This window comes from Rhineura floridana, chromosome 21, assembly GCF_030035675.1.
Source record: "Rhineura floridana isolate rRhiFlo1 chromosome 21, rRhiFlo1.hap2, whole genome shotgun sequence".
NCBI classification, from domain to species: domain Eukaryota; kingdom Metazoa; phylum Chordata; class Lepidosauria; order Squamata; family Rhineuridae; genus Rhineura; species Rhineura floridana.
The window spans coordinates 16,494,202-16,522,099 of record NC_084500.1 but is presented as its reverse complement, the minus strand read 5'-3'; the positions used below and the strand labels follow the sequence as shown (position 1 = coordinate 16,522,099).

Below are 27,898 nucleotides of genomic sequence, written 5' to 3'. Positions count from 1 at the left end.
TTTCAAAGGCGGGCCCATATTCTCGTCCTTTTCTCCTCCTATCCTCTTATTGGCTGCTTGTTTCCATCATTTTAATCTGAATGGCTACTGTTTGTAGCTCGAAACCTAAATGGTTGGAGTTGCAGCCAATCGCAGGGCGCATTACGAAAACGGTTTTGTTTCATGGCTCATTGGCTTGCGACACAGGGAGCTCTGATTGGCTCTGGAGGATGTTGCTATCAGTTTGAAATATTGGGCGTGACCATGATATGTCGGCATATGGTCCTCGGAGGGAAGGGATGGGTATATTTTATTTAATTTAGGAAGGGATGGTGCTTCATTTTTGAAGGATTTGGGGATGCGATGAGAATGCCTGTAAGTATTCTGCCTGCAGCGCTTAATGCGAATAATTAGCAAGATGTTTATGTGCGTTTATGTAATATTTACTAAGTGTCTATATTTTCCTAAGAGCTATATGGGTATTAAAAGGTAAGGTAATTGCTGTTTGCAGGCTTACAATCCAAGTGGTACGATACCAAACGAAAAAGGAACGGGGAGGGTAGAGGAAAGCAAGCGTTTGAGTATCAGCTCTGTGCTAGAATTGTAGCTTGATATACACTTGCTTAGAATTAAGTCTCATTGACTTGAGCGCAGCTTAATCCTGTGTCATGGGGTTGCAGCCTAAATCGGGAGGCTGGCAGTCTTTGTGTTTGTATTGTTGGAAGTCCATGCGGGGGACAGTGAATGGATCCTGGAGTAGTTGTGGCAGCTGCTTTAGTAGGCCCTGCAAAGTTGCCAAATATCTCCTTTATTAGGGAAGTCATAGTCTGCCCAATTGCTAGGTGATACTTGGGGATGTCATCTAGATCAGGGATAGATAGAAAAAAGATCATAACCACTTGAGAGATGGCAAGAGTGATTTCTAGTAGATAAGCAATTGCTCAACAGGCAGAGCCAATTAATTCTGCTTTTGTTCCCTTCCTCCACTCTTCTGAGTTCTGCCAAGGACAGACTGAGACCAAGGAAGAACCTTGCAGCCAGTGCCACTAGACAGGTTATAAATAAGGAGGTAGGCAGATGGAGACTAGCTGAAGGCAGACTGATCTTGGTGGGGCAATACCCAATGTGCCCTAACAGATCGGCTTCTGCTACTGATGCCTGTGGCATTGGCTCTGAATACCTTTTCTCTTCTCTGTACAACCCAATATTTCTGAGTAAACACACACAGTCCGTCCTCCTGAGTTCAGTGAGGCTTACTCAAAGAGCATTGAATTAAAAATGGGCCCATGTTTCAATTTCGCTTTGCTTCCAAACTGGCTGTGGCCTTCACATTATTAGACATTTTACACTGGATGAGGAGGCTTCAAGGAACATGCCCACTAATGTTTTAATTGAATAGGCTGCTTCAGGATGAACACAACACATAGCCCACTAGATTGTACATGCTATTGAAAGGCGGGTTTGTTTTTGCACATTACAAAAATCTATACTTGGGTCTTTTTTTAAGAGCAACTAATTTTTTTGAAATGCGGCAGGATTCCTGATATGTATTTGTTTCCTCCAATTAGGACTTCAGACTAAGGATGTTTAACTGGGAGGTGATTTAGCCTGAAGTCATAGAAAATGGCCAAGGACAGTCAACAGCGCCGAAAACTGAGAGCCAGGACGAAGTTTTTGGTGAAGAGAAAGAAGGATGTTGTTCAAGCTCAGCGTTCAAGTGCTCTCCTTCCAAAGTAACTGGCCCAGACCTCATTTAAACTTTTGTGTTTAGTGTCTTTCTGTGACTAGCTTTCTGTGGCAGACACGCGTTTCACATACATGCATTCTACGAGTTGCGTGAACGAGGGTCTTTAGACAGTGGTCATAGCACGTCTTGGCAGATCACCCAGTAACTTGCATTCACACAGGTCTTAAATGAGAATAATATTTACTGAAATGGCACCCAGTCAAAATATGCACGTTGAATGCTGCCGTGGGGAATGTGCCTAGTTTCCTCTGCTGCTCTCTAAGTACTGAGTAAGTTAAAGCCTGATAGGTGGGGAAGGCCAAATGTGGAGGCCATGATTGGGAAACGGGAAAAGTGGACAGCCTTTTAGTATCATTTTTGTTTAATATTGTTGTATGTAGGCTTAGTTTCTTCAGAGCACTTCAACCAGCAGAAAACAAAAGCTCTTTATGCAAAAGGCCGCAACATAAGAATTGGTTATCACGGATGAATCAATAATCCACCTTCTTAAGATTTCTGTGTGGTGTTCTGTCTTTGGCAGGTCTCCAGGTCCATCTTGCAGTCGAAGTGGGCTCTTTTGCTCCTGGCCCTCAGTTTTTCTGAGCGTAACGGAAGCACTGAAGCCTTTGCTGACTGCAGCCCTGTATCTGTACTGGTGGTGCCAGGAAAGAGTTGCACAGGTAAGTGTTTGCCTGTTTTTATTGTATTCAGAATACTTAAACTGCAGGGGTTGCCATCGTTTTTTGGGACAGTGGGCACATTTGTGATTTTGAGGATGTGTGGTGGCTGCCAGTAACAAAATGGCTCCCTTGGAGGTATAGTATAATGCAAAATGGCTGCCATATCTAATAGAGCAGAAATAAAGGCAGCCATAAAATGGTATGGGGGTGCCCCACCCATCAATGGGGAAAAAAGCTCCCTACGTCAGCCACCACTGCTGTCACTCACAGAGTGAAACTCTTTGTACCTCTTCTCTGTTTAGAACAAAAGGGAAGGTGGGTGTCCAGTCCTGGTATCCAATAAAATGTGGGTACATTTCAGAGGGCGTGTTTGATGTAGTAGAGACCGAGTCACCATTTGCTTGATGGTGGCCTCTGCTTTTTCATGCATAAAAGAACATAAGAACATAAGAAGAGCCTGCTGGATCAGGCCAGTGGCCCATCTAGTCCAGCATCCTGTTCTCACAGTGGCCAACCAGGGGCCTGGGGGAAGCCCGCAAGCAGGACCCGAGTGCAAGAACACTCTCCCCTCCTGAGGCTTCCGGCAACTGGTTTTCAGAAGCATGCTGCCTCCGACTAGGGTGGCACAGCACAGCCATCATGGCTAGTAGTCATTGATAGCCCTGTCCTCCATGAATTTGTCTAATCTTCTTTTAAAGCCGTCCAAGCTGGTGGCCATTACTGCATCTTGTGGGAGCAAATTCCACAGTTTAACTATGCGCTGAGTAAAGAAGTACTTCCTTTTGTCTGTCCTGAATCTTCCAACATTCAGCTTCTTTGAATGTCCACGAGTTCTAGTATTATGAGAGAGGGAGAAGAACTTTTCTCTATCCACTTTCTCAATGCCATGCATAATTTTATACACTTCTATCATGTCTCCTCTGACCCGCCTTTTCTCTAAACTAAAAAGCCCCAAATGCTGCAACCTTTCCTCGTAAGGGAGTCGCTCCATCCCCTTGATCATTCTGGTTGCCCTCTTCTGAACCTTTTCCAACTCTACAATATCCTTTTTGAGATGAGGCGACCAGAACTGTACACAGTATTCCAAATGCGGCCGCACCATAGATTTATACAACGGCATTATGATATCGGCTGTTTTATTTTCAATACCTTTCCTAATTATTGCTAGCATGGAATTTGCCTTTCTCACAGCTGCCGCACACTGGGTCGACATTTTCATCGTGCTGTCCACTACAACATCGGTTGCCAAGGGTTTATTGGGCTTATGCCTACTTCTGTTGGAACTCCATCTCTTTCTCTCCTTTTCTGTTCTCCCAGATCTCTCAAGTCGTAAAAAATGCAGTATTTCTCTCACATGCACGTCTGCAGGAGCTGGATGCACTCCGGGGGCGGTTAGAAAAGCTGGAAACGGAATTTGCCAGGCTACAATCAGTGGTCCAGGTTGGTTATGCTTAACAAAGTTTATAGCAGTGCGATTTCTCTTCCCCTACTTTCGCATCCTTTATAGTGTAAGGAGGTGATTTTGCTTCCTAACAGGTCTGGGCTAGACACAGGGTCCTCGAAGCCAAAACATAAGTAAGTTAGCAAAGCTTTTTCCTGTATTTAGGGATGGCGACTTTTACTTAAATTTTATTTACTGTCAAGAACTTGTACTCTGCGTCTTTCCATCAAAAGTTAACTCAGAAACATCTCATCAGGCTATTCCCCCCCCATTGTTTCGTTTTTTGTTGCAATAACACACTAGAACCAAAGTAGCTTCAAAATTAAGCAAGTGTGTCTTTAAATATCAGCCTTGCCTATTAAAACATAGGAAGCTGCCTTTAAAAAAATGTGTTTTTTTTAATTTGTATATTTGTTTTTAATGTTTTTAATTGTTGTAAACCACCCAGAGAGCTTTGACTATGGGGTGGTTTATAAATGCAATTAGTAATAATGAGTCGGTCTTTAGGCCCATCTTGTTGGAAGTGGGGCAAAAGCAACTCCTGCTTGGGTTCTTTTGTTTGTATTCCAGAAGGAAGATAGAGTTAGGGTCCTCCAGCTGTCTAGGCTTGCCTACCTTTATCTGTGCTCTTCTCTACCTAACTTCCTTCCATTGTAAACTGATACGCTCAGGGAAGCTGACCTGCCCCTCCGTCATCTTCTTCGACTGTCTGAGGAGAGAGGAGACATCTGTCTTTTCTCTCTCTCCTGAACCATGAGGGCAATCCCCAAGTCAGGGCACTGCGCCTCCAACTTAGTTAGAACTAGGTATGCATTTCTTATGTACTATGTATTTCTTTTTTGTGTATGTGAATAGTATTTAATTGAGTTTTATAATAAATGTAACAACGAACAAGTAAAACAACAAAGTACAATAAACATGTCTATACAATAGAAAGAGTACATTCAGCAACAGAAATCTACTATGTATTTCTGTAAATAAAATAGCTTTTTCTTATTTTAAGTCTTGCATCTCAGTGATTTCAATGCAGGGTGAAAGCCTGCCTCTTAGGTAAATACACACACCGGCACACGCAGGTCAGGACACTGAGTTACTCTGCATACGGATAACACATCTAGTTCAAACATTCCTGCACAGCCGCGGTGGGCAAACCTGATGCCTTTCAGATGGGCTATAATTCCCTATCAGCTCTAAAGGATCCACTCCCCTCAAGGAGAACTTGCAGATGCTTCAGCTGCTTTACTTGTGTCTGGCTTTTTAATAGTATGCTAAAATCTGGAACAGCTACACAGGAAGTTCCAGATTTGTACTTCAGATAAGTCCACAAATTACTAGCCTGGTGTTAGTCATCTGTAGGCAGAACAAACAAAAACTGTTCATTTTTCTGCCTGGTCACATAGAGGTAATTTATTTTTATTTTTTTATTATTTGATTTATATCCCACCCTTCCTCCCAGCAGGAGCCCAGGGGCAGCAGGTAATTCTTCCTTGCCATAGGCGAGTAGCTGTTGACAAGTCTGGTCTGGGGCTGTTGGTAAATAGGCTTATAATAATTTATATACCGCTTCATGCCAGGATAGACTTATAAGTGGTTTGCAAGTATAACAATCAATTATATAAGCATTAAAATAAACATCTATCATTCTATTGTGTAATAGAAGCAAGTGTGGTATAGTTGTGAGAGTGTTGGACTATGACCTGGGAGACCAGGGTTCAAATCCCCAGTCAGCCACTTGGGCCAGTCACTGTCTCTTGGCCTAACCTACCTCACAGGGTTGTTTTGAGGATAAAATGGAGAGGGGAGAACCATGTGCTCTTAGGGAGAAAGGTTGGGATATAAATCTAAGAAATAAATACATACATAATTAACAGAAGACATCTGTCATAGCGGGGAGTGTGCATTGCTTGGGAATGCAAATAATGAAGCAGTATATGAATGTCTTAAAAATAAATAAGTAATGCACACTTGGTTGGTAAATTTCCAAAGTGAGAGCTTGGAATGTAAGTAGAATCCTGCTGGCTGCTGTGAATTAAGGCCACATTCACACCACACATTTGTTCCACTATTATTACACTTTAAACAGTCATGGCTTCCCTCAAAGAATCCTGGGAAGTGTAGTTTGTAAAGGGTGCTGAAAGCTGTTAGAAGACTCCTGTCGTCACAGAGCTACAATTCTTAAAGAGTTTTCTTGAAAGAGGAAATGACTGTTAAACTGCTATGGCAAATTGTAGCTCTGTGAGGAGAACAAGGGTCTCCTCTCAGCACTTCACAAACGACACTTCCCAGGATTCTTTGGGGGGAAGCCATGACTGTTTAAAGTGGAGTAATAGTGGAATAAATATCTGGTGTGAATGTGGCTAAGATCTCTTATTTTTCTGTCTCTCCTTCAACAGTGTGGGACGGTTGCGTCTTCCTTGGACAAGCCACCTTGCCAAACGAGGGTGGAGTTGGCTGTTCCCGCGCATGCGCAGCTGGGCCTTCTGGCATCTGGGCCTTCACAACCATTGGTTCCACCTGCCCCTCCCCCTCCGCCCCCGCTTCCTCCGCCCCAGCTTCCACCAGCACCTCTGTGCCTCAAAAGGACTGACGGTGCTAACACACAGGTAATGTGTACAGTATTGCGCATTGATTCCTCTAATTAGGGTAAGCTTTTTCTCTCGCCTGTTTTGAGGTTTCTAGTCCCCCCTTCTAAGTGTGTGGAACTGGGAGGGGTTGGGGGAACACTCCCCAATCCAGGGCTAGGGAATCCTTTTCAGCCCAGGGCTGCAGTTCCTTTTGGACAACCTTCTGGGGGCCACATGCCGCTGGCGGGTGGAGCCAGAAGCAAGGGTGGGCGGAGCAAATATAAACTTTACTTTGGAACAGTAGGCTAGTTTCTGCATACGCTCGCGTGCCTGTCCGCATCCTCCACCCAAGCAAGCAGGAAGCATTACGGAGAGCTCAAGGGTGCATTCCAGCCATGCAAAATGGGACCCTGGACTTCTGCCCAAGGGTCTTATTGCCCTGATGGCTCTACCAATGGCTGAAAAAGGCTGTTCTTGGCAACCTTGGAATTATTAGATGTGATGGTAGGAAGAAATGTATCGTTGGAACGTTTTGTTTGCCACCCTAGGCTGCCTTTGGGATGAAAAGCAGTAGGACATTTTAGTTAATAGATGTGGGGTTTCAGGATGAATTGAGAGATACTGAGTCTAGCCTTTATCTTTATTTTTGTCAGTGTTGTTGAGAGCCATGAGTTCTGAACTTTCTCTCTCTTTTTTTTTGGTTGCTTTGTCCTTGGCGTCAGGCTGCCTCGTTAAAGAAAGATGTGCCCATGCAAATAACCATCCAGGACCTCCTAAAAGTGAAGCTAAAGAAGGCCCAAAGTGCTGTGGGGATAGACAAGGTAAAGCTGACGAGGCATGTTAAATGTGCTTCACTTTTTGTATTAGCTGCTCAGAGCTGAGCGCTTTGGGAGCTGCGGTCATGGTGGCCCGTCCTTTCAGCCACAGTATGGAAAAAGAAGTGTATGCCCTCGGGACTAAGGATTCCTGAGCTGTGATGACCTGGATAGCTGTGTTGTTGGGACAGTACCAGTTTAAAAAAGAACCCCACATTTTTCTGCAGAAAACTATCCACTTCCATCAGTTAATAAGATAATGAATGCAATCCAAGTCAAACTAGGCAAGTGGAGTGGATACAACACTAGGCAAATCTAAACTGATGAAAGCAGGATCTAGGTTTTTGTTCGTTTATTGCATTTCTGCTCCGCCCTTCTTTCATCAAGGAATCCAAGGCAGCATACCTGTGGTTCTCAGGCAGTCTCCCATCCAGGCACTCACCAGTCCCAGACCTGCTTGGCTTCAGCAAGGTGGTGCCTTCATGTCCCTTCCGACCATACCTCAAGGACCACCTATCCATCCTATGGGGAGAGGTGGTCCTTGAGTTGTTGAGGCCCTGAACTGCGTAAGACTTTATAGGTGAAAACCAGCACTTTGAATTGAGCCTGGAAACTAATGCAGTTGTGCCAAGATTGGTGGCATTGTGCTCAGATTCGTACCCCAGTCAGCAGCCTGGCCACTGAATTCTGCCCCCAGCTCAAGTTTCCAAACAGTCTTCAAAGGTAGCCCTGTGTATAACACATTGTAGTAATCTAACCTGGAGGTTATGAGAGCATAGAGAACAGAAGTTAGGCTATCCCTGTCCGGATAGGTGTGTGACTTATGGTGAAGGGTGGGTAAGAAATCTAATAAATAAAATGAAATGAATTAAAATTCCCAGGCTTCTAGACACCCAAACAAACAAGTTGGTTTCTTACTGTCCTGAAGTCAGATGCAGCTGAAGCTATTTAAGGTCACATCAGGACTCCAAGGCAATAGCGAAAAGAGGCTTCAGTGGAGTTGATTTTTAGGGGAGTTTCTTTCCTCCAGTCTGTCAACACCAGTGAGCAAATGTATGGTACAGAAATAGTAAGACTAGGTGTGGGGAGCCTGTGGTTTTCCGGGTGTTGTTGGATTGCAACATGGTCAGGGGTGAAGGGAGTTCTAGTCGGTCAATGCTCTCTACTTCTAGGCTGGCTATTGTGATGGCTATGCTCTGCCACCATAGTTGGAGGCAGTATGCTTCTGAAAACCAGTTGCCAGTAGCCGCAGGAGGGGAGAGTTGCTCTTGTACTCAGGTCCTGCTTGAGGGCTTCCCATGGGCAACTGGTGGGCCACTGTGAGCACAGGATGCTGGCCTAGATGGGCCACTGGCCTGATCCAGCGGGGCTGTTATGTTCCTGTGTGGTCCTGCAACATCTAGGGAGTTTCCCACCCTTGTATTAGAGTCACAGCTTCTGGGGGCCTCTTCCAAAATATATGGGTGCAGCAACAATTTTCTTTTCTTTTTAAACTTCAGAGGAGATCACCGTTTGAGAGGTGCAAAGTGTTAATCACTCTCTCGGATCTGCAAAGCATCAATCTGAAGTCCAAAGCCACTCAACCACAGGCTCGTGCTACCAATCATTTGATGTAAGGCGCTTGCTGCCACCTACGGCCTTGTGCAGTTTTTATGTTCGGAGTTCACATTAGCGCACTTAGTCATTCTGGTTTTTAATTTAAGTGTTTGCTCTTCTCCTTCCCCCGCTTCCTCCAGCACTCCCAGCAGAAGTGGCTTAGATTTCCGAAAACACTTGAAAAAGGTCGCTGTCGAGAGGTAAGTATGTATATAGGGAAGGGGGGTGCGCATATTTTTTCCTCTTTTATGAACCTGCCCAAACCTTGAGATTGTCATCTGAGGCCATTTTCTGCATGCCACCGACAGATGAGAGGACCGGAAAGTAGCAATGAGAGAACAGGCCCTCTCTGTGCAACCCCAAGTTTGTAGGATGGTGTCCCTAGAGAGACCCACCTGGTGCCAACCTTATCATCCCTTTAGCAACAGGCAAATACTTTTTTCTCAGACATTTGGGCAACACCAGCGGTTGGATGTTTTTACTCTGATTTATGTTTTTAATTTTTTTAAAAAGGTTTTTTTGTCTCTTATATGTTTGCTGCCCTGGGCTCCTTCTGGGGCGAAGGGCAGAACATAAATTGAATACATACATAAAGAATATGCTCGTGCATTTCTATTACTATATACTTGTAAATCGTTTTGGAACTTTTTGGGCACATTCACACCAGACATTTATTCCGCTATTAATCCACTTTAAATAGTCAGGGCTTCCCTTAAAGGATCCTGGGAAGGGTAGCCTGCAAAGGGTGCTGAGAGGGTTAGGAGATCCCTATTCCCCTCACAGAACTACAATTCCCAGAGTTCTCTGGGAAGAGGAACTGACTGTTAAACCACTCTGAAAATTGTGTCTCTCTGGAATAAATGTCTGGTGTATATGTGGCCTTTGTTGTGGGAAGTGATACATAAATCCAGTTAGCCTGACCTACTGAAAAACACAACGGCCAGTCACTGCCTCTCAGCCTCAGAGGGAGGCAATGGCAAACCACCTCTGAATACCACTTACCGTGAAACCCCTGTTCATAGGGTCACTATAAGTCAGAACCGACTTGAAGGCAGTATGTATATATACATACAAATATACTGAAAAACACAATGTTAAGGCTCCTGACATAGTTCGTCTTTCTTCCAGGAGCCCAGGTGGGACCCCGTTAAGTAACAAAGAGAACAAAGAGACTGGCGCAGGGCTGACGCCGATCATGATTCAGGCTCTGCGGCGCAAGTTTCAGGCAAGAAAAATCTCTGTTGGTTGGTAAAATGAACACCAGAAGGGGGCTTAGAATACATAGTCCCATTGTGCCGGCAGGCGTGGGGTGCCTTTTTCAGCCTGAGGGCCACATTTCCTTGTAGGAAACCTTCCGCGGGCTGCATCCAAGTGGTGGGCAGGGCCAGAGGCAGAAGTGGGTGGAACGATGGATGGGTGTGACTCTTGCCTTTTGTGCCGCAGTCTACATTCCAGCCATGCGAAAACTGAAGGTTTCTGTACTTAATACAGATGTACACATACATTTCAAGAAAGAGGCATTCGCATAGTTCAGACGCATGCCAGCCATGGCAAAAGCACTCGAGGGCCAATGAGGGGTGTGGCCTGGGGAGGGGGAATGGTCTAGGAAGAGCCCCAAGGGTTACATGCAATGGCCTGGAGGGCCGTATTTGGACCCAGGGCCTGAGGTTCCCGATCCCAGCTTGACTGCCCCAGAAGCATACTAAGAGTTGATGGTGTAGGAGCGGAGACTCTACTGGGCTTAGACCAGGTGTTGTTTCACCGGAATGTGATCTTGGCATCCTGGGAAATGAGTGTGTATGAGGCACCAACCATGGGCACATGCCCAAGCAGCGGTGGCTGCCCTATAAATGCCATGAGAGAGATGGACAGGGGAAGATGTGGAGTGCCAAGGCGAGCCAAAGTTTGTGGACTCCCCCTCAAAGGAAAGGGCCGTAGCTCAGCGACAAGAGCTCATGCTCTGCATGTTCAAGTTCTCTGGCTTCTCCAGGTGGGGCTGGGATTGTCCCCTGTCCGAAACCCTGGAGCCGCTAGCAATCGGCGTAGATGATACCGGGCTGGTCCGTACACTGACTCTGTACAAGGTGGCATCCTTAGTTCCCTGGTTCTGCCCGTCTTGGACACTAGGGCAGCTCTCAGTCACTGCCAGGGGCTCCATCGCCAGAGCCACCCCCAAGATTGCTTCGCACTTTACACAGATGGACGCTGCCCTCAGAACTGGAAGCTGAAACTGTTCTTTGCTTTGTTTTCTTAACAGTTGGCTCACCCAAAGAGTCCCTCTCCATCACTGTTGCCTAAAGGAAGCAGCTTTGAGGAGCCAAGTTAGCGCGGCATCTCCTGGCTGGCTGTGGTTCCCTGCGCTGCTTTTCTGGCCTTCTACAGAAGAAAGGATCATCTTGAAAGGGTCCTTTGGAGCGGAGATCTCCATCCCCGGGTGAAACAAGGAAAGGGGCGACAGCGCAAATCCCCTCCCTGCCCTGATATTATTTCCGGGGATGGGGAACCTGTTGCCCTTCACATGCCATTGGACTTCCAACTCCCATCAGCCGAGCATGGGCAACAGGTTGCAAGCGGCCGGAGATGCAGCCCAGCAACATCTGGAGGGCCACAGATTTCCCATTCCTGCTTGGCAGCATAGCGGTCAACGTGAGATGCCTCCCTCTCCATTGCTATAAAAACACTTTACGGGTAACAGGCCCCACCTGTGTGGGGAATCCGGCATTCCTGATCTTTTTGTAATGTTGCTTATTTGACCCAGAAGCTTTGCATTTTTGTAACTTAAAACCCCCCACTTACGTTTACTATTTTTAAAAAGCCTTTGGGGAGGGCAATATTTCTAAATCCCCCCACCAAAACTGGTTTTTCAAGACTTGTAAGAATGGCAGTCACTCTTGAGGTTTTAAATCTATCTAAAGTGTGTGTGTGTGTGTGTGTGTGTGTGGATTTATACACAATTTTCTCCATAAGGAAGAATATAGTCTCTTAGAGGGGGGAAAGAATACATTTTTCTCCATAAAGGAGAATGCCATGTTACAGTCTCTTAGGGGGCAAGTGGACTGCCCTAAATGCCTTTGTACTGGAAGATGTGTGCTCAGCAAACCTCCAATAATCAAGATTTTTGTTTCTGGTTCAAGTTTCTGCCTCGTGGAGCCTTTCCTGCAACCCTGACAGATGACTGGGAAACAAGAGGCCAGGATCATTGTTTGGTCATTCAAATGCCCCTTAAATGAGTCAAGTGGCTCCTAGTCCTATGATAGCGTGCCATTATGTACAGATCCTCTCTGTAAGACAGGGACTAGGCTGTGGGTGGAGATGAGAGACATTGTTTTCAAAGTGCCAGTGGTGCTGTGAAAGGTGGTGGTTGTCTACAGTGTACAGACATACCTCATCTATCCTGCTCTCTTTGGTCAGACTGGGTTTCTTAACTGGAGTTTTACCAGAACAGAGAAAGCTAGCGGAAAAACCACACTAGCCACAATGGTTCATTTAAAGCACAGTCAGCAATCTGAAGAAGGCGTTGTCCGTCTTGAGTCTGTGCTTGCAAAAGCATTAAAAGACAAAGTGCATTTACAGGACCCCGGAAGGAGGCTTCAGTTCATTAATTTCCCAGTGTCATTAACCTGGGAAATTCAACCCTGTGAGCAACTCTAAAGAGTGCCAGAGTCAAATTGGTTTGGCAGTGCGAAGGAAGCCAATGAACTGAATACCAGTTCTTTCACTTCAAAGGATGCGTTAATCAGGTCTTGAGCGTGTATCTGTTGTTGACAGAAATCTCTCCTTTGTCTGGTAAGTGTTTTGAAGGGATCTTGTAAGCACGTGCACAAGCTGTTGACATGCCTTGTGACAAGTGGCACCGATTCTGCTGTAATCTCTTGTTATACTTATCATATATTCCCATGTAGCCCGCCTCATGGGAATGTCTTCCAGTGTTACAGCTGCAGGTTGGTTTCATGTCTACACTAGCATTTAACTCTAAAATGGATTAATTGTCATGGCAACCCATGAATCCTGGAAGACCTGCTCATTTGGGCAAAGAGGGGCCTCTTCAAAAGTTCCAGGGAGAAGCTTCAAGCTTTTTAAACTGCTTTAAAATCAAATGAAGTTTTGTAGAGCTGGGGTGTGTGTGTGTGGTCCTGTCGGATGTTGTTGGACTACAACTCCCATCATCCCAGACCATTGGCTAAGCCAACTAGGGATGATGGAAGCAGGAGCTGAACAACTTCTGGAGGGCCACAGGTTCCCCATCTCTGTTGAAGGGTAAAGGCCCTTCAGATTGTCCATCGTTAACGTGGCGCATTACAGAAAAGAGACTGAGCTTTTAAAGCTAAGAGAATTGGGGCAGAGATGGCTGGTAGGCTAAAGTGTTCCTGAACATGTGTTGTTACTGTACATGTGGGCTCACCTAGTTATCATTGTTAGTTCCACGTTTAGAGTGTATTTCTGCTTCTATTTCTCAACCGTTACTAATTTTATGGTTATTTATCTGTATAAACTCAGTTGCTTCATTGCCTACCTCCTGCGCATTTTGAAAACAAATAGCTCCTATAATCTACTTGTGGCACATTTGGGAACAAACATGGCTATGGAAACTTGTAATCAAATGTAAAACAGCATGGATTGGAATTGGTTTAATAAAGCTAAATATGGCATTCAGCTAGTTTGCTTGTCCTGTCCCTGTTTTATGTTTGAGATGGAGGATTTTTTTTGTTTTACTACAGGTAATGGATCTCATTAGGAATTTGTTTAATCAGTGGTAGCTAATAACATGTAGGTATCTAATTATATGCGGTTGGTGTGTGCCTTGAGATAGGCCGAAGCTCAGCGGTAGAGGATCTGCTTTGCATGCAGGAAGTCCCAGGTTCAATCCCTGGCATTTCCAAGTAGGGTTGGGAGAGACACCCCACACACACAAGTTTGAAACCTAGAGAGTGGCTGCCGGTCAGTGTAGGCAATACTAAGTTAGATGGAGCAATGTGTGGTCTGACTCTGTATAAGGCAGCTTCCAATGTGCTATAAAAAATTGAAATTGTGGGAAATGGAATGTGGCTTACATCAGAGGTGGGTAGACTTTGGGGATCTAGTTTTTCAGGTAGAACCCCAAGATCCACCAACTCACTGTTTCTCAACAGATGGGGTGTGCCCAGCCAAGGGGCATATGTAGGTTGGGGGGAGCATTTCCAAAAAATGTTGTTATATGCCTTCAAGTTGATCATGACTTATGGTGACCCTATGAATCAGCGACCCCCAATAGCATCTGTTATAAACCACCCTGTTCACATCTTTTAAGTTCAGATCTGTGGCTTCCTTTATGGAATCAGTCCATCTCTTGTTTGGCCTTCCTCTTTTTCTACTCCTCGTGTTTTCCCCAGAATTCTTGTCTTTTCTAGTGAAGAATGTCTTCTCATTATGTGTCCAAAGTATGATAACCTCAGTTTTGTCATTTTAGCTTCTAGCGATAGTTCTGGTTTAATTTGTTAATTATTTTGCTTTCTCGTGGTTCATGGTATGCGCAAAGCTCTCCTCCAACACCACATTTCAAATGAGTTGATTTTTCTCTTACCTGCTTTTTTCACTGTCCAACTTTCACATCCATACATAGAGATTGGGAATACCATGGTCTGAATGATTAAACAAGAACAGGAGGGAGTAGAAAAAGAGGAAGGACAAACAATAGGTGGGTTGACTCCAAAAATTACTTTTTTTGAACTACAACTCCCATCAGCCCAATCCAGTGGCTCTGCTGGCTAGGGCTGATGGGAGTTGTAGTTCAAAAAAAGTAACTTTTCCAAGCTCTGGGAAGCCACAGACCTGAACTTACAAGATCTGAACAGGGTGGTTTATGGCAGATGCTATTGGAGGTCGCTAATTCATAAGGGTCGCCATAAGTCGTGATCGACTTGAAGGCACAAAGCAACAACAACAAACAACAACAACGATCGCACAAGGCAATCAGAAATCCACTCTTGACTTTTCTTACCTCTAGGATCGCAAAAGGCAGTTTAAATCCCACTTTTCCCTTCTGCTAGACAATATAAATTCCGCTCTTCAATTTTTCTATCTCTAGAACCGCAGAAGGCAATCAAATTCCACTCTTCCCTTTTCCTACCTCTAGCATTGCAAAAGGCCAAAGGCCGTCTCGTTCCAGCCGCTGAAACTTATTGGCTCCTGCTGCGAAGTCGCACGTCGCGTTCTTCCCTCCCCCGGTTCCGCATCCCGCCGCGCCTGCGCGGTCGCTTCCTTCGTGCTTCCAAGCCCGGGGCGGCTGCGGAGCGACGTGCAAAAAGCAAGAGAAAGGCTCGTGGCCGCCCGGTGCGAAAGGCGAGGATGGTGGGCGCGACGGCGGTGCAAGGCCCCGTGGGCTTGCATGAATTGCTGCTGGCGGGGGCCGAGGGGGACAGCGGCGCCAGCAGTGCTGCCGCGACCCCGGCCGCCGCGACCCCGGCCGCCACCGGCACTCCCAGCAGTAGCAGCAGCAGCTGCAGCAGCATGGCACCCGGGGTTGTTAACCCGGGGGAGGAAGAGGAGGTCTGCGTGGTGGGTATCTTCGGCAAGACCGCCTTGCAGCTCAGCTCGGAGAAGGCGGCCCTGGTGAACACGGTGTGCGACAGGCAAGTCTTCCCCCTCTTCCAGCGCGACGGTGAAGCCAGATCCTCTGCCGGTGGTAGTGGTGGTGGAGGCGGAGGAGGCGGCGGCGGCGGCAGCACAGAGCCGAGAACTGTTTCTCCTTCTGCTTCTTCCTTCTCCTCTTCCTCTTCCTCCTCTTCTTCCTCCTTTTCGCAGGGCGACTACAACCTCCTGCAAGCCTATTACAGCCAGGATTGCAAAGTCCTGTACCTCGTGCTCACGTCCATCTGCGACAGCCACCAGCTCCTGCAGGCATGCAAGGACCTGGAAGCCATAGGGGAGGCCCGAGGGCCCGGCCGCTTGGGGGCCCACCTGGGCCAGGGGGCCTCCCCGCTGCCCCATGCTGAAGCCCACGAGTTCTGGAAGCACCAGGAGAAACTCCACTGCCTCAGCCTCCTCTACCTTTTCTCCGTCTGCCACATCTTGCTGATGGTGCACCCAACCTGCTCCTTCGACATCACCTACGACCGGGTCTTCCGGGCCCTGGACGGCTTGCGGCAGAAGGTGCTACCCTCCCTGAAGGCCGCCATCAAGGACTGCCCTGTTGGCAAGGACTGGAAGCTCAACTGTCGGCCTTGCCCGCCGCGCCTCCTCTTCCTGTTCCAGCTCAATGGAACCCTGAAGGTGGATCCCATGCCGGGCAGGGGGCAGGACCTCTGTGGGCACCTGGACAAGCCCCCCACAAAGAAACACTCTCCCAAGCGGCGGCTCCAGCATGCCTTGGAGGATCAGATCTACCGCATCTTCCGCAAGAGCCGAGTGTTGACCAACCAGAGCATCAACTGCCTCTTCACTGTCCCAGCCAACCAGGCCTTTGTCTACATTGTGGCCGGTGGGGCGCAAGAAGGAGACGACCCCATCGCCGTGTTGCTGGACCAGCTGCGGAGCAACTGCACCACCCGGGAGACTGAGGCCTCATTGATGCCCACCTTGGCTGGGCCCAGGAGGTACCAATCGATGCGGCATGGGAGACAGCAGTTGTCTTTCCACGTGGAGAGTAGCAGCTCCAGCTCCTCCGGACAACTGGTGGACTGCACCTTGAAGGAGTTCCTGTTCCAGCACGTGGAACTGGTCCTTGGCAAGAAGGGCTTTGACGACAGCGTGGGGAGGAACCCACAGCCTTCCCACTTCGAGCTGCCCACATACCAGAAGTGGGTGGCCACTGCCCTGAAACTGTATGAGGTGGCTATTGAAGGCAAGGACAGCGATCCTTCTTCGGCCATTGGGGAGCTGACTTCCAAGATCATGGGGAGCATCAAGGTTCTGGAAGGCTACTTGGACATAGACACCAAGTTTTCGGAGAACCGCTGCCAGAAGGCCCTTCCGATGGCCCACAGCGCCTACCAGTCCAACCTGCCCCACAACTATACCATGACTGTCCACAAGAACCAGCTGGCCCAGGCCTTGCGGGTGTACAGCCAGCACGCCCGGGGACCGGCCTTTCACAAGTACGCCCTGCAGCTGCATGAGGACTGCTACAAGTTCTGGAGCAATGGACACCAACTGTGCGAAGAGAGGAGCTTGACCGACCAGCACTGTGTGCATAAATTTCACTTGCTCCCAAAGCCCGGTAAGTTCAAGTCGCTTTGGGTTTAGAAGTTTGGGGGAGGACTGCACCATCCTTCTCTCCCAATTTTATATTTGTATGCACCTTGCTTTTTGGGGGGGGGGCACTGGGATCAGTTGGATTCACGTTAGGCAAACTTTGAAAATCTCTCTTAAGTTTCTAGTCCATGTTGTCCTTCACAATAACATCCAGCCTTTTCCTGCTAAATGTTCTGTTTCCAGAGCAGTTGTGGGCCTAATTAGAAGGTAAAACTTCCAGCCTGTTGCATCTTTTTGGAACTGGGATCTTTAATCTGCCCTATCTGCTTTTAAAGTAGATATAAAACATTTGGGATAACAATGCTTCCCTGGAAAAAAGGGGCTTGTCCACTTCCAAAATACATGGTTTGTTGGGCTGCTGTCACTTGTTTTCACTAGGGACTAGGAAGTTGTCATTTCTTAAAAGTAGAGTTTAAAAAAAGAGTTACAATTCTTAGGTTGGCGAATTCTGTGTCCAAAGCTTCAGCAAAGCAGTAAATTAACCCACACCTCTTCAAAAAGGGTAAAACTGATGGAAGTTTTCATGCTGGGGTTCTCTTTTTAGGGGAAAAGCCTGAACCGGATAGGAACCCACCTGTGTTGTATCACAACAGCAGGGCTCGCTCCACTGGCACCTGCAATTGTGGGAGGAAACAAGCACCCCGGGATGACCCCTTTGACATCAAAGCAGCAAATTACGATTTCTATCAGGTAATTCAATTGTTGAATTCATGTTGGAATACACCAGATGGATGGATGATGGAAGACTATTGTTCTCATGCAGGGCTTTTTTTTCTCTTGAGGGCCACATTCCTTTGGGAGCAATCTGTCAGGGGCTGCATGCTGGTGGTTGGTGGAACCAGGGCCAAAAGTGGGCAGGCCGCCTCCTTTCCCTGCTCCTTCTGCCACCCACTTTCCCCACTTCCTACTCACCCAACAAGCTGCAAAGAAAGGGCCAAGCTGCCAAAGGTCTAAACTGATTGCTGGCAGACCCTTTCTGTAAGTGGGCTGGGGTTTGCGCATAATGTTAGGCCTGGTGTGGTAGATTGCCTACCCCTGTTGTAAGTCAAGATGGGGCAGGGGAAATCTTCCCCTTGCTATCCAGGAGGCAGGGTGGCAATACAATCCTTACACAGCCTTTGTTTATACCAGCTTGTAGGCCTTTGGGTTTAACACAGCTTGCTCCTGTTGCAGAGGTGAGGAACCTTGGGCCCTGGGGGCCAAATGCAGCCCTCCAGGCCTCTCCCTCTGGCCTGCACCCCAATGTTATGTGACCCCCAGAAGGTTGCCCATGAGGAAACGTGGCCCTCACGCTGGAAAAGATTATTATTATTTATTTATACCCCACCTTATGGCCAAAAGGCCCTCAAGGCGGCTTATAAGAAAAACACAAATACAGAAATACATCCATAAAACAATACAATTTACAAAATTAAATAACAAATAACATTATTTTAAAAAGTACATGTCCATTGCAACAAAAGACATAATTACAACCAGGTTCTCCTTCCCGGCTCTATTGCTCTGTCGCTCGCAAACCTTATCATTGCTATGTCTTTGATTTCCCCTCCCCCAGCTGCTGGAAGAGAAATGTTGTGGGAAACTAGACCATATCAACTTCCCCGTGTTTCAGCCGAGCACGCTGGATCCGGCGCCGGCTAAAAACGAGACGTCGCCCAGCCCTCCGGAAGCGGAAGCTGAAAAACTGAAGGAGAAAGAGCCGCACACGCAGGGGGAGAGCACCAGCCTGAGTTTGGCTCTCAGTCTGGGTCAGTCCACAGACAGCCTGGGTACTTACCCTGCCGATCCCCAGGGCGGAGGTAACAACGCGGAGGCTCACGGGCAGGCAGCCGAATCCAAAGGGGAGAAAAGGACAAGCTTGGTTGACCGCCAGGCCTCAACGGTGGAGTATCTGCCTGGGATGCTTCATTCAAATTGCCCAAAGGGCCTTTTGCCCAAATTTTCCAGCTGGTCGCTGGTGAAACTTGGCCCTGCCAAGACTTACAACTTCCACACTGGCTTAGATCAACAGGGCTTCATCCTGGGAACAAACTACTTGATGCCTTGGGACATCGTCGTCAGGACACGGACGGAAGAGGAGGGGGAGCTGGACACCAGTTCCTGGCCAGCTCCGAACAAAGCTGTTCCTGGGAAAAGAAGCGCGGTGGTCATGGGGAGAGGGAGGCGGCGGGATGACGTGGCCCGTGCCTTTGTGGGGTTCGAGTACGAGGATGCCCGTGGCCGGAGGTTCATGTGCTCGGGGCCCGAGAAGGTCATGAAGGTGATGGGCGGGGGGCCAAAGGAATCAGCTCTCAAAGCTCTCAATTCTGATATGCCCCTGTACATCCTGTCGTCAAACCCGGGGCGGGGGCTGAAGCCGCACTACGCTCAGCTGATGAGACTCTTTGTGGTGGTACCCGACGCTCCACTCCAGATAATACTGATGCCACAGGTGATAATACTGATGCCACAGGCATGGCAGGGATGGGGACTCTGCGGTCCCCCAGATGTTGCTGGACTTCAGCTCCCATCAGCCCAAGCAAGCATGGTCAACGGGCAAGGACAGTGGGAGCTGTAGTCCCAACAATCACTGGGAGGCCACCGGTTTCCCTGTCCCTTGCAAAATGGATGGTGTTTGTTTATGTATTTATTTAAAGCATTTATAAGCCGCTTAATCTTTAAAAAAAAACTCTTAAGAGGTGTACAACATAAAAGACAGTGAACAGTATCATTAAAACAAAACTACAACTTAAACCAGTAAAACAGTAGGCTAAAGGCATATAAAAACAGGGTCTGCTCTTGTGGGTCCAGAAAAGCCTGGAAAAAAGATAGGTCTTTATAAGATATCTGAAGCAACTGATGTTAGACAGAAATGTATTGATATTTCAAACTGTTATACCTTGGGGTTCCTCAATGTGATGATCAGCAGTGGTAATCTGCAGCTGCAGGACAGCGCTAGGTCTGTACAAAATTTATTACTTACCTTTATATCCTTCCTCTCTTCCAAGGTGCCCAAAGCTATGTTCATATTTTCCCCCTGCAATTTTTATCCTCACGTGAGGTAGGTTAGGCTGAGATTTGGTCACTGGTCCAGGAGGTTTGATAGACAGGCAGAGATTTGAACCTGAGCTTTTCTGGTTCCTGGTTGGGACACTCTTGAGCTGTTACAACACAATGGCGACGGACTGTGTCTGATTTGCATGCCCACATCACATGAGGCAACAGTGAGTTCCTGTAGGGCTAGCCAGTGCTCCTCAGAATCTTCCGCAATATGCTGGGATTTCATGCAGGCGTTCCATTGTAGATGTCTGCAAGGAACATGGGAACTCAGACTCTTTGTCCATCTCACCCAATAGTGTCTGCTCTAACTGGCAGCAGTTATCCAAGGTTTCCAGCAGAGAAAGGTCTTTCCGAAAACATGCTACTCAGTCCTTTTAACTGGAAATGCCAAAGAGTGAACCAAGGATCTTCTGCATGCAAAGGATGTACTATGCCACTGAGCTACATTCCCTCTTGTCTTCAGTGGAATGGGTTCCTGGAAGATAGTCTGAAACCCATGGTCCTAAGAGATGCAAGATGATGATGATGGTCATTATTATTATCGTTATTAGTGTTTTTATCCTGTTTTTCAACTGTAAAAAGCTCCCAGAGGAGCTTACAAATATCAGTGCAAAGGCTGTCCCTGCCCTTGGGCTAACAATCTAAGAGACATGGCACAAAAGGAAAAGGGACTGGGAGGGACGATGAAATCCCCCCCCCCACTGCTGGCTTATGACATATTAAATATGTTTGCCTTTAAGGGACTCTCTGTTATATTTCTTACAGCGACCTGTCTGGAAATCATTTTATGCTTCTTTGCTTCCTCCTCAGGTTCAGCCAGGGCCCCCTCGCCCAGTGTTTTATCCAGAGAAACAAGAGATAACTCTTCCTTCTGATGGACTATGGGTCCTCCGATTTCCTTATGCCTACGTGACAGAACGTGGGCCCTCTTTCCCTCCAAAAGAAAACCAGCAGTTGATGAGTCACAAGGTGCTCCGAGGAATACTGAAAGCAGTGATACAATAAGACTTACTGGACTGCACAAGATTATTGGCTTTGGAATTCATTTTTCCTCCTGCCCTCCAGTCTAAATGATGGATTTTGATTACCCACAGCTGGAATTATACAGCAATCACTGTTTTGATTTTGTTAAGCCAATGCACTTAAAGACCCTGGGGCTGAAACTATATGTACAGGCCAAGTCTTATTGAAGACACTGGAAGGGGGGACATATTAATGCTGGAGCCAAATTAAGTTTTGGCTTGCAGAGGTCTGTGGATTGAGATGATAAAGGAGAAAAATAAAACATAAAACGCTTCTCTATTGTTAAATCAGTACTGTTCTATATTAGTTGTATAGTGACTGCAAGAAAATATTGCAGTATATCCTCGCCCTCCCAACAATGATGTGGATTTTTCCAAAAAGTGAATTGGACATTTTTTTTGCATAGGATAATTTGCATCTGAAAATGTAGTTTGCATGAAAAAAAATCTGAGCTGAAGAGTGATCTAATTTAACTTCTTTTTTTTATATTCAGTAAACAAAATTGAATCTTTGGGTTGTATCCAACATTATTCATACTTGGAATAGACCCACTGAAATCAGTGAACATGATTAACGTGTCTGAGTTGACAACCCTTTGAAATTGAGGTTTTTCTGCAGAAAAATAAAAGGACTCAATTTTTCCCCACCCCACATCACTGCCCCCTAACAGAAATGCATTTGTTTAGGGTGACAACTTCCCAGTTTACCATGCCTTTATCTGGGATCCTGCTTGTTTGTAAAGGGCTCAAGGAGGCTGGTTTCTTCTTCTGTGTACACCACAGTATTTTATTTTTCATTTCCACGTGAGATTCAGGTGACTTGATGACCACTGTGCATGCTCAATCCTCATGTGTATGTTCTGAGGATGTTGTCTCCTACTGGTGTGTTTTTTAAAACATGTACTTCTGCAAACTTTTGGGTTTCTCCCAGGCATGCTGATACGTTCCTGTAGTTTCTCAGTGGCCCCTACTTTGACTCTATTTATGTTGGCATTGGTAGCCATCGTGGCACCCTCCAGATGTTGACTGCAACACCCATCATTCCACGACTAAGGGATTGGCCCTTGGTGGCCACGCGAAAGCTGGCCTTCCTGGTGATAGCACCAAGTTCGGCGATCCCCTCTCACCGGTAATTTGTGAGGTGGAGACAGGCTGCATATACTTTCCCCGTTTACTCCAGTGCGCTCTCCACTGCTGGTTTGGGAAGTGGTGTACACATGACGTTATCCACAATCCAGGTCTACTCTGTATCTATCCTGTATCTATTTTGTATGAAATTTGGATGCGTTTTTATTTATTTATTTATTTATTTCGATTTCTATATCGCCCACAGCCAAAAGGCTCTCAGGGCGGTGCACAACATAGAGTAAAATACAATAAAATTACAAAGGTCAGTAAAAAGCATACATATTAAACAGTAAAACAGCCTGGTATAAATTGAAAGCTAAAAAATAAATTAAGTTAAAATGCCTGGGAAAATAAAAAGGTTTTAATCTGGCGCCGAAAAGATAAAAGTGTAGGCGCCAGGCGTTCCTCATCGGGGAGACTGTTCCATAATTCGGGGGCCACTACTGAAAAGGCCCTGGATCTTGTTACAACCCTCCGAGCCTCTCTGTGGGTCGGGACTCGGAGGAGGGCCTTTGATGTTGAATGTAGTGAGCGGGTAGGTTCATATCGGGAGAGTTTTTCCCCAAACCAGCCTCGATCCAAATTGAGAAAAACTGCCTAGTTGCCTTTTAAGCTAGTAATATGTACACAGCCAGACAGTCTTTTAAATGCCTCTTAAAAACATGTTTACCCAAGCTTTTTTTGAACATTTACTCTTAAATTTTAATTCTTTAGTTTGTACACTGCTCAGTTTTATCCATGATGTTTAGTTTTGCTCTTTTACTTAGTTTTTAGGAAGCTGTATTGAAGTATTTTTTTGCATTTTCATTGTTTTCTATGTAAACCACTTATAGATTTTTAATTATATTGTAATAATTTTTTTTATAAACAATCTCTGACCATTGGCCATGCTGGCTGAGGCTGATGGGAGCCACATTTCAGCAACATAAGAAGGGCACCCCGTTGGTTACCCTGGCAAAGGAGTATCAAGTTTGATATTAGAGGGAGTGGTGATATAAGAGAGATTATTATTTCATTTATGAATTGCTTTTCTGAGGCATCCCAAAGTGGTTTTTAGTATTTTTCAGATTATCTGAAAAACAACTAAACAGTGCTGCATTAAAGAAAATGCTTACTACTACTAAAATGATGATGATGAAGAAGATGATGATGATTATATCACAATCTTTTATCAATAAGTACTCAGAGATGCTTACAAAAAATTGGGGACCATAATACATTAAAGAATAAATATACAATGTTAAAAAAGATTAAACACAACCAGCTATAAAAGGAAACAGTTAAAACAACAGAGAACCAGATGTTAAATGCCTATTTTGAATAAAAAACCTTTTCAATTTCTTTCTGAAAAATGACAGGGATGGAGCCAGGCAAATTGCCACAAGGAGGGTATTCCAAAGCTTTGGCACCACTACTGAGAAGGCCCTGTCTCTTGTGTTTAGTCACTTGATCACTCATGATGGTACTGAGAACTGGTTCTCTGAAGTAGATCTTAAAATGTGAGCAGGTTAATATGGGAGCAAATGGTCCCTGGGGGTAAGAAATGGAGCTGGCACAAGTCTGGAATGATCTCCAGTCATCAGTCTCCTGGTATGTCTGGACACCTCACTTTGGACCAAATGACATTTCCAAACTGTTTAAAGGCAGCCTTAGAGTGCTGCAGTAGTCTATCCTGGAAGGAATTAAGGCTGCAGTCTTCTAATCCATTTAGCTGGGAATAAACCCCATTGACTTCAATAAAACTTACTTTTGAGTAGACAGCTAGGGGATTGCACTGAAGCATGGATAAGTGATGTCATGTCCATCTTCAATAAGAGGTAATTCAACTTTAATCCTGGCAACTCCTCCTCCCTTGCTTGACAAAAAGGGGAAATGGGCAAGAAGAAAAAACACTGATCGTGAGAAAATAGATATTTTCTATAGATAACTTTTTTAAAAAGCAGATGTTAACGGTAAAGTTTTTAAACATCAGTGATTCTCTTAAAAGTGTTGCAACAATAAACCAGGTTTGTAAAGCGGGGCACTTTGACCTTCCGTCTAACTCCAGATGTGAGATAGCCAGCTACAATTACTCAGAAGTGATTAATTGGGAGGAATGCTCTTAACCCCGGTCAGATATCCTGTTGTTTTTATTCACTCTGTGGACATTCCTGGCCTTGAATCCTGACCTTTAAAGGAGAAGTCTTAAAAGACATTTTGGATCCATTCGTTGCTCAAATTAAGGCATCCTTTTTCCCCTTCTCTCTTGCCATTATGTATAGATCCTCTCTGTAAGACAGGGACTAGGCTGTGGTTGGAGATGAGAGTTATGGGACTAATTTGGCAGTTTAAAAAAATGTCCTAACCTGCCTGCCTGGTGACCAGGATGAGGTTTATTCAGCATAAATGACGAGGTGCCATGAAATGAAATTAGGCACAGGACAGGTAAAGTCACAGCTGCAAAGGAATATTCCTCACCCTGCTGTTCTGTTTTCCTGTGCTTGATGCCCTGCCCATCTGTCAAGGTTGCAAGGTTGTCCATCTTTGGATCCACCCCTCTAGCTGAAAGTGGTTCTCCACCCCTGGGATAAGGGAAGGGCTGTAGCTCAGTGGTGCAACACATGCTATGCATACCCAGGTTCAATCCCCATCATCTCTAGGTAGGGCTGTATGAAACCCTGGGGATCTGCTGCCAGTCAGTGTAGACAGTAGTGAGCTACATGAGCCAATGGTTTGATAGAGGGAATATGAGACTGTTTCCTAAGTTCTTACAGCACTGTTCTTCAACCTTGGGTCCCCAGATACTGTTGGACTACAACTCCAATCATCCTTAGCCATTGGCTAAGTTGGTTGGGGTTGATGGGAATTGTCTAACATCTGGAAATGCAAGGTTGAAGGCTCCTGCTGGGAGGAAGGGCGGGATATAAATCAAAAAAGAAAGAAAGAAAGAACAGTGTTCTGTAGTTTGGCTCTGATGCAGTGCAAACTCTCCTCCTTCACCCTGTCTTTAGCAGTAGTGTGAACAGTTATGGTGGTAGACAGCAATGAAAGGTTCAAAGATTCCTGCACAAACACCTCTCCAAGCAGGCAAACAAGAGGCGTTGTCACAGTTGAAGGACCCATTCAGCTCTGGCAAAAACTCAATGAAGGGCACAGAACTGGAACAGGGAGGGATGAGGCCTGCAGAGAGGGGGCATGACTTAGGGACGGAGTGCAGCCTAGTGACTCGGCCTGAGGGCCAAATTGAGAGGCCTGAAGGGCTACATTTGGGCCCCAGTCTGTGCAGCCTGTATTTGAGATATGGCTGAAAATGCATGGGCAGTTTTAAAAGGAATCTGTTCTATGGAAAAATGCCTGTGATTCACATCTGATGTTTACTTGTGGAAGTTGCAGCAGAAAACCACTGTTGCAATTGCACAGGCTGGCCCACTAGGGGGCTCTCTCAGCACAATGAAATTTGGGATCAGTATCTTCAGCTTTCCTACAGAATAATTGTCAATTAAATGCACTTTATAGAATCTCAGTGTTTCATTTGGAGCAGAAATTAGAAGTCTTTTGGAACTGGTGCAGATTTCCTTGGCCTCACTGGAAACGCTTGATTAGACTGATTGATTTGGTTTAGTTATTTATATGCTGGCATCAATGCACATGGCTCTTTGCATAGTTAAAGAGGGAAGGTCCCTGCCCCAAGGAGGTTACAATCTAAAATATGACCACAGGAGAAACAGGGGAAGGAAACCATATACGGTTGTTTCAGTTACAAAGGCCTAGGCTTCATTACCGGGTCAGTTAAAGCAGAGCAGAGGTATCCCTCTGTACACCGCCCAGAGAGTTTGCTATGGGCGGTATAAAAGTTCAATCAAATAAATAAATAAATAAAATCCCACATGGTGCCCTCCACATGTTGCCGAACTACAATTCTCATCATCCCTGACCGTTGGCCATACCGTCTGGGGCTGACAGGAGCTGTAGTCTAACAACAGCAATGCGAACTAGGGCGTCGTGCCAAAAGCTTAATAGAATAGATTAATGGTAAGTGGAGTGAAAGAGGGGGAGTGAATGGGCAGTAGAATGCGAGATGATTCGCTGAGTGTTTAAAATGGCTGAATGTATAAAAGGAAGAGTGAGAGTGGAATGGGGGGGGGAGAAGAGAAAGAGTGGATTGCTTGGTGGGGTTTGAGAGAGTTGCTTGCCAGGAGAGAGTGAAGAAGGAGGGAGGTGGAGTTCGGATTAGTATTGAGTAAAACCATATGCTTATGTGCCTTAAGAAGAAATCTTGTTAATCTTGTTAGCTTTGTTATCTTTAATAAATACTTAATTTGGTTTACCAAAGGCCTGATCCTTGGCTGGGGTTTCACAGACCAGAAGGGAGGGTAAGGTAATGACCAAGGCTGAAGGGGAACTGTAACAAATGGTGGCAGCGGTGAAGAGAATAACAATACCAGTATTCAGAGTCTCTGGGAATACTAGTATTGGGACGTTACTGGTGGTTGCCTAGCAGGGAGATCTGTTGAGATCTGTGCTAGAGCGGGGAGAGAAATCATAAGAGAGAGCGGTCCGGACTGGTGGAGTCCCTGGTGGTGCCTAGAGACAGGCAGTAACCACGAGCAGGTAGGAACCTGACAGGGAGAGCCAGGGAAGGACGCCTCACATGTGTAATTTATTATTAATGGTAATAAATAAATAGATGAGTTTTGAGGAAGGGTTGACAGGAAGGGAGATGGCATCAATTACTGTAGATGCTCTCAGAGGCTTTTGCCTAAATGATCCATTTAAAAAAACCCTTCCAAATGTTAATTTTCTGTTGCCAAAATTACAGCCTATTTTGCATCCTGGACAAAACAATGGATACAATTTTTTTTTAAAAAGATTGTTTAGTATTTAAGTTGTTTCATTCATTCAGTCCTTATCAAAGAATATAATGTATTAGTTAGCAATTATTCCATATTACTATGGTATGAAAGAGTTGGGCATGTTTATTATTATTATTATCATAATCATCATCAACAACAGAATTTATATCCAGCCAGACCTTCCTCCCAAACGAGTCCAGGATGGCAATGTAGCATTAGTAAATGGGGTGTGGGTAATTTAGGATGAATGAACACAGTAAAGAGGGTTACAAGCTTGTGGTGTGCAAGTTTGAGGATTTATATATACATATATGACATTGTCCAAAAGTATAAACCTTATCTTTCTGTGGGATTTATTAACTAGCATTCTATACTTTTTATGAACGGTGGTTAAAAAGTAACATTTTAAAATAAAATGTTATCATAATTTGACACCTAAGACAGATATAGATATATCTTTTAGGACCCATCCTATTATCGACTGTAATTTGCTTTAAGCAGATTTTCATACGGAATTTTTAAATTGCTGTAACCCTCCCTGGGACCTTCTGATGAAGGGCAGGTAAGGAAACTTAACAACAACAATAATGATGATGATGGATTGTATCCAGCGGTGTAGTCATCTGGACTGTCGGGGGTCTTACACCCCTTACTTTTGGGGAGCAGGGTCACAGCAGGGTCCCTGTCTTCAGCATCCTACAAGCCACATCAGTTTGAAAGGGGTGTGTGTTAGCTACTGAGAAGAGTCTTCTAACATCCTTCCTTGTCCTTTCCTGCTGATGGGAGAAGAGTGAAAGGGAGTGAGTCAGCCATTGTGAAGACTCTTCTCAGTAGCTAACACTTCCCT

At 45.8% G+C, this 27,898-nt stretch overlaps 2 protein-coding genes across 2 annotated transcripts; both read left to right on the top strand.

The window, feature by feature from the left end:
* Window positions 1-194: 194 nt before the first annotated feature.
* PRR11 (proline rich 11) lies at window positions 195-13,444 on the top strand. The gene is made up of 10 exons (XM_061604790.1): window positions 195-354; window positions 1,548-1,712; window positions 2,247-2,385; window positions 3,703-3,825; window positions 6,220-6,429; window positions 7,113-7,211; window positions 8,705-8,817; window positions 8,942-9,001; window positions 9,930-10,026; window positions 11,059-13,444. Exons 2-10 carry the CDS (start codon window positions 1,603-1,605, stop codon window positions 11,125-11,127), a joined length of 1,020 nt encoding a protein of 339 aa, XP_061460774.1. The 5' UTR covers window positions 195-354; window positions 1,548-1,602; the 3' UTR covers window positions 11,128-13,444.
* Window positions 13,445-14,907: 1,463 nt separating this feature from the next.
* SMG8 (SMG8 nonsense mediated mRNA decay factor) lies at window positions 14,908-21,379 on the top strand. The gene is made up of 4 exons (XM_061605039.1): window positions 14,908-16,995; window positions 17,575-17,720; window positions 18,586-19,461; window positions 20,880-21,379. The coding sequence occupies exons 1-4, from the start codon at window positions 15,126-15,128 to the stop codon at window positions 21,072-21,074; spliced, it is 3,087 nt and encodes a 1,028-aa protein (XP_061461023.1). The 5' UTR covers window positions 14,908-15,125; the 3' UTR covers window positions 21,075-21,379.
* The last annotated feature ends 6,519 nt before the right edge of the window (window positions 21,380-27,898 follow it).

What these genes read in the sequence shown, in the direction of transcription:
- SMG8 (XM_061605039.1), top strand. Translation starts at nt 15,126, where the DNA reads ATGGTGGGCGCGACGGCGGTGCAAGGCCCCGTGGGCTTGCATGAATTG. An exon ending in TCACTTGCTCCCAAAGCCCG is followed by an intron (nt 16,996 to 17,574) that starts GTAAGTTCAAGT and finishes TTCTCTTTTTAG; the next exon opens with GGGAAAAGCCTGAACCGGAT. An exon ending in CAAATTACGATTTCTATCAG is followed by an intron (nt 17,721 to 18,585) that starts GTAATTCAATTG and finishes CCCCTCCCCCAG; the next exon opens with CTGCTGGAAGAGAAATGTTG.
- PRR11 (XM_061604790.1), top strand. Translation starts at nt 1,603, where the DNA reads ATGGCCAAGGACAGTCAACAGCGCCGAAAACTGAGAGCCAGGACGAAG. An exon ending in GCCAGGAAAGAGTTGCACAG is followed by an intron (nt 2,386 to 3,702) that starts GTAAGTGTTTGC and finishes CTGTTCTCCCAG; the next exon opens with ATCTCTCAAGTCGTAAAAAA. An exon ending in CTGACGGTGCTAACACACAG is followed by an intron (nt 6,430 to 7,112) that starts GTAATGTGTACA and finishes CCTTGGCGTCAG; the next exon opens with GCTGCCTCGTTAAAGAAAGA.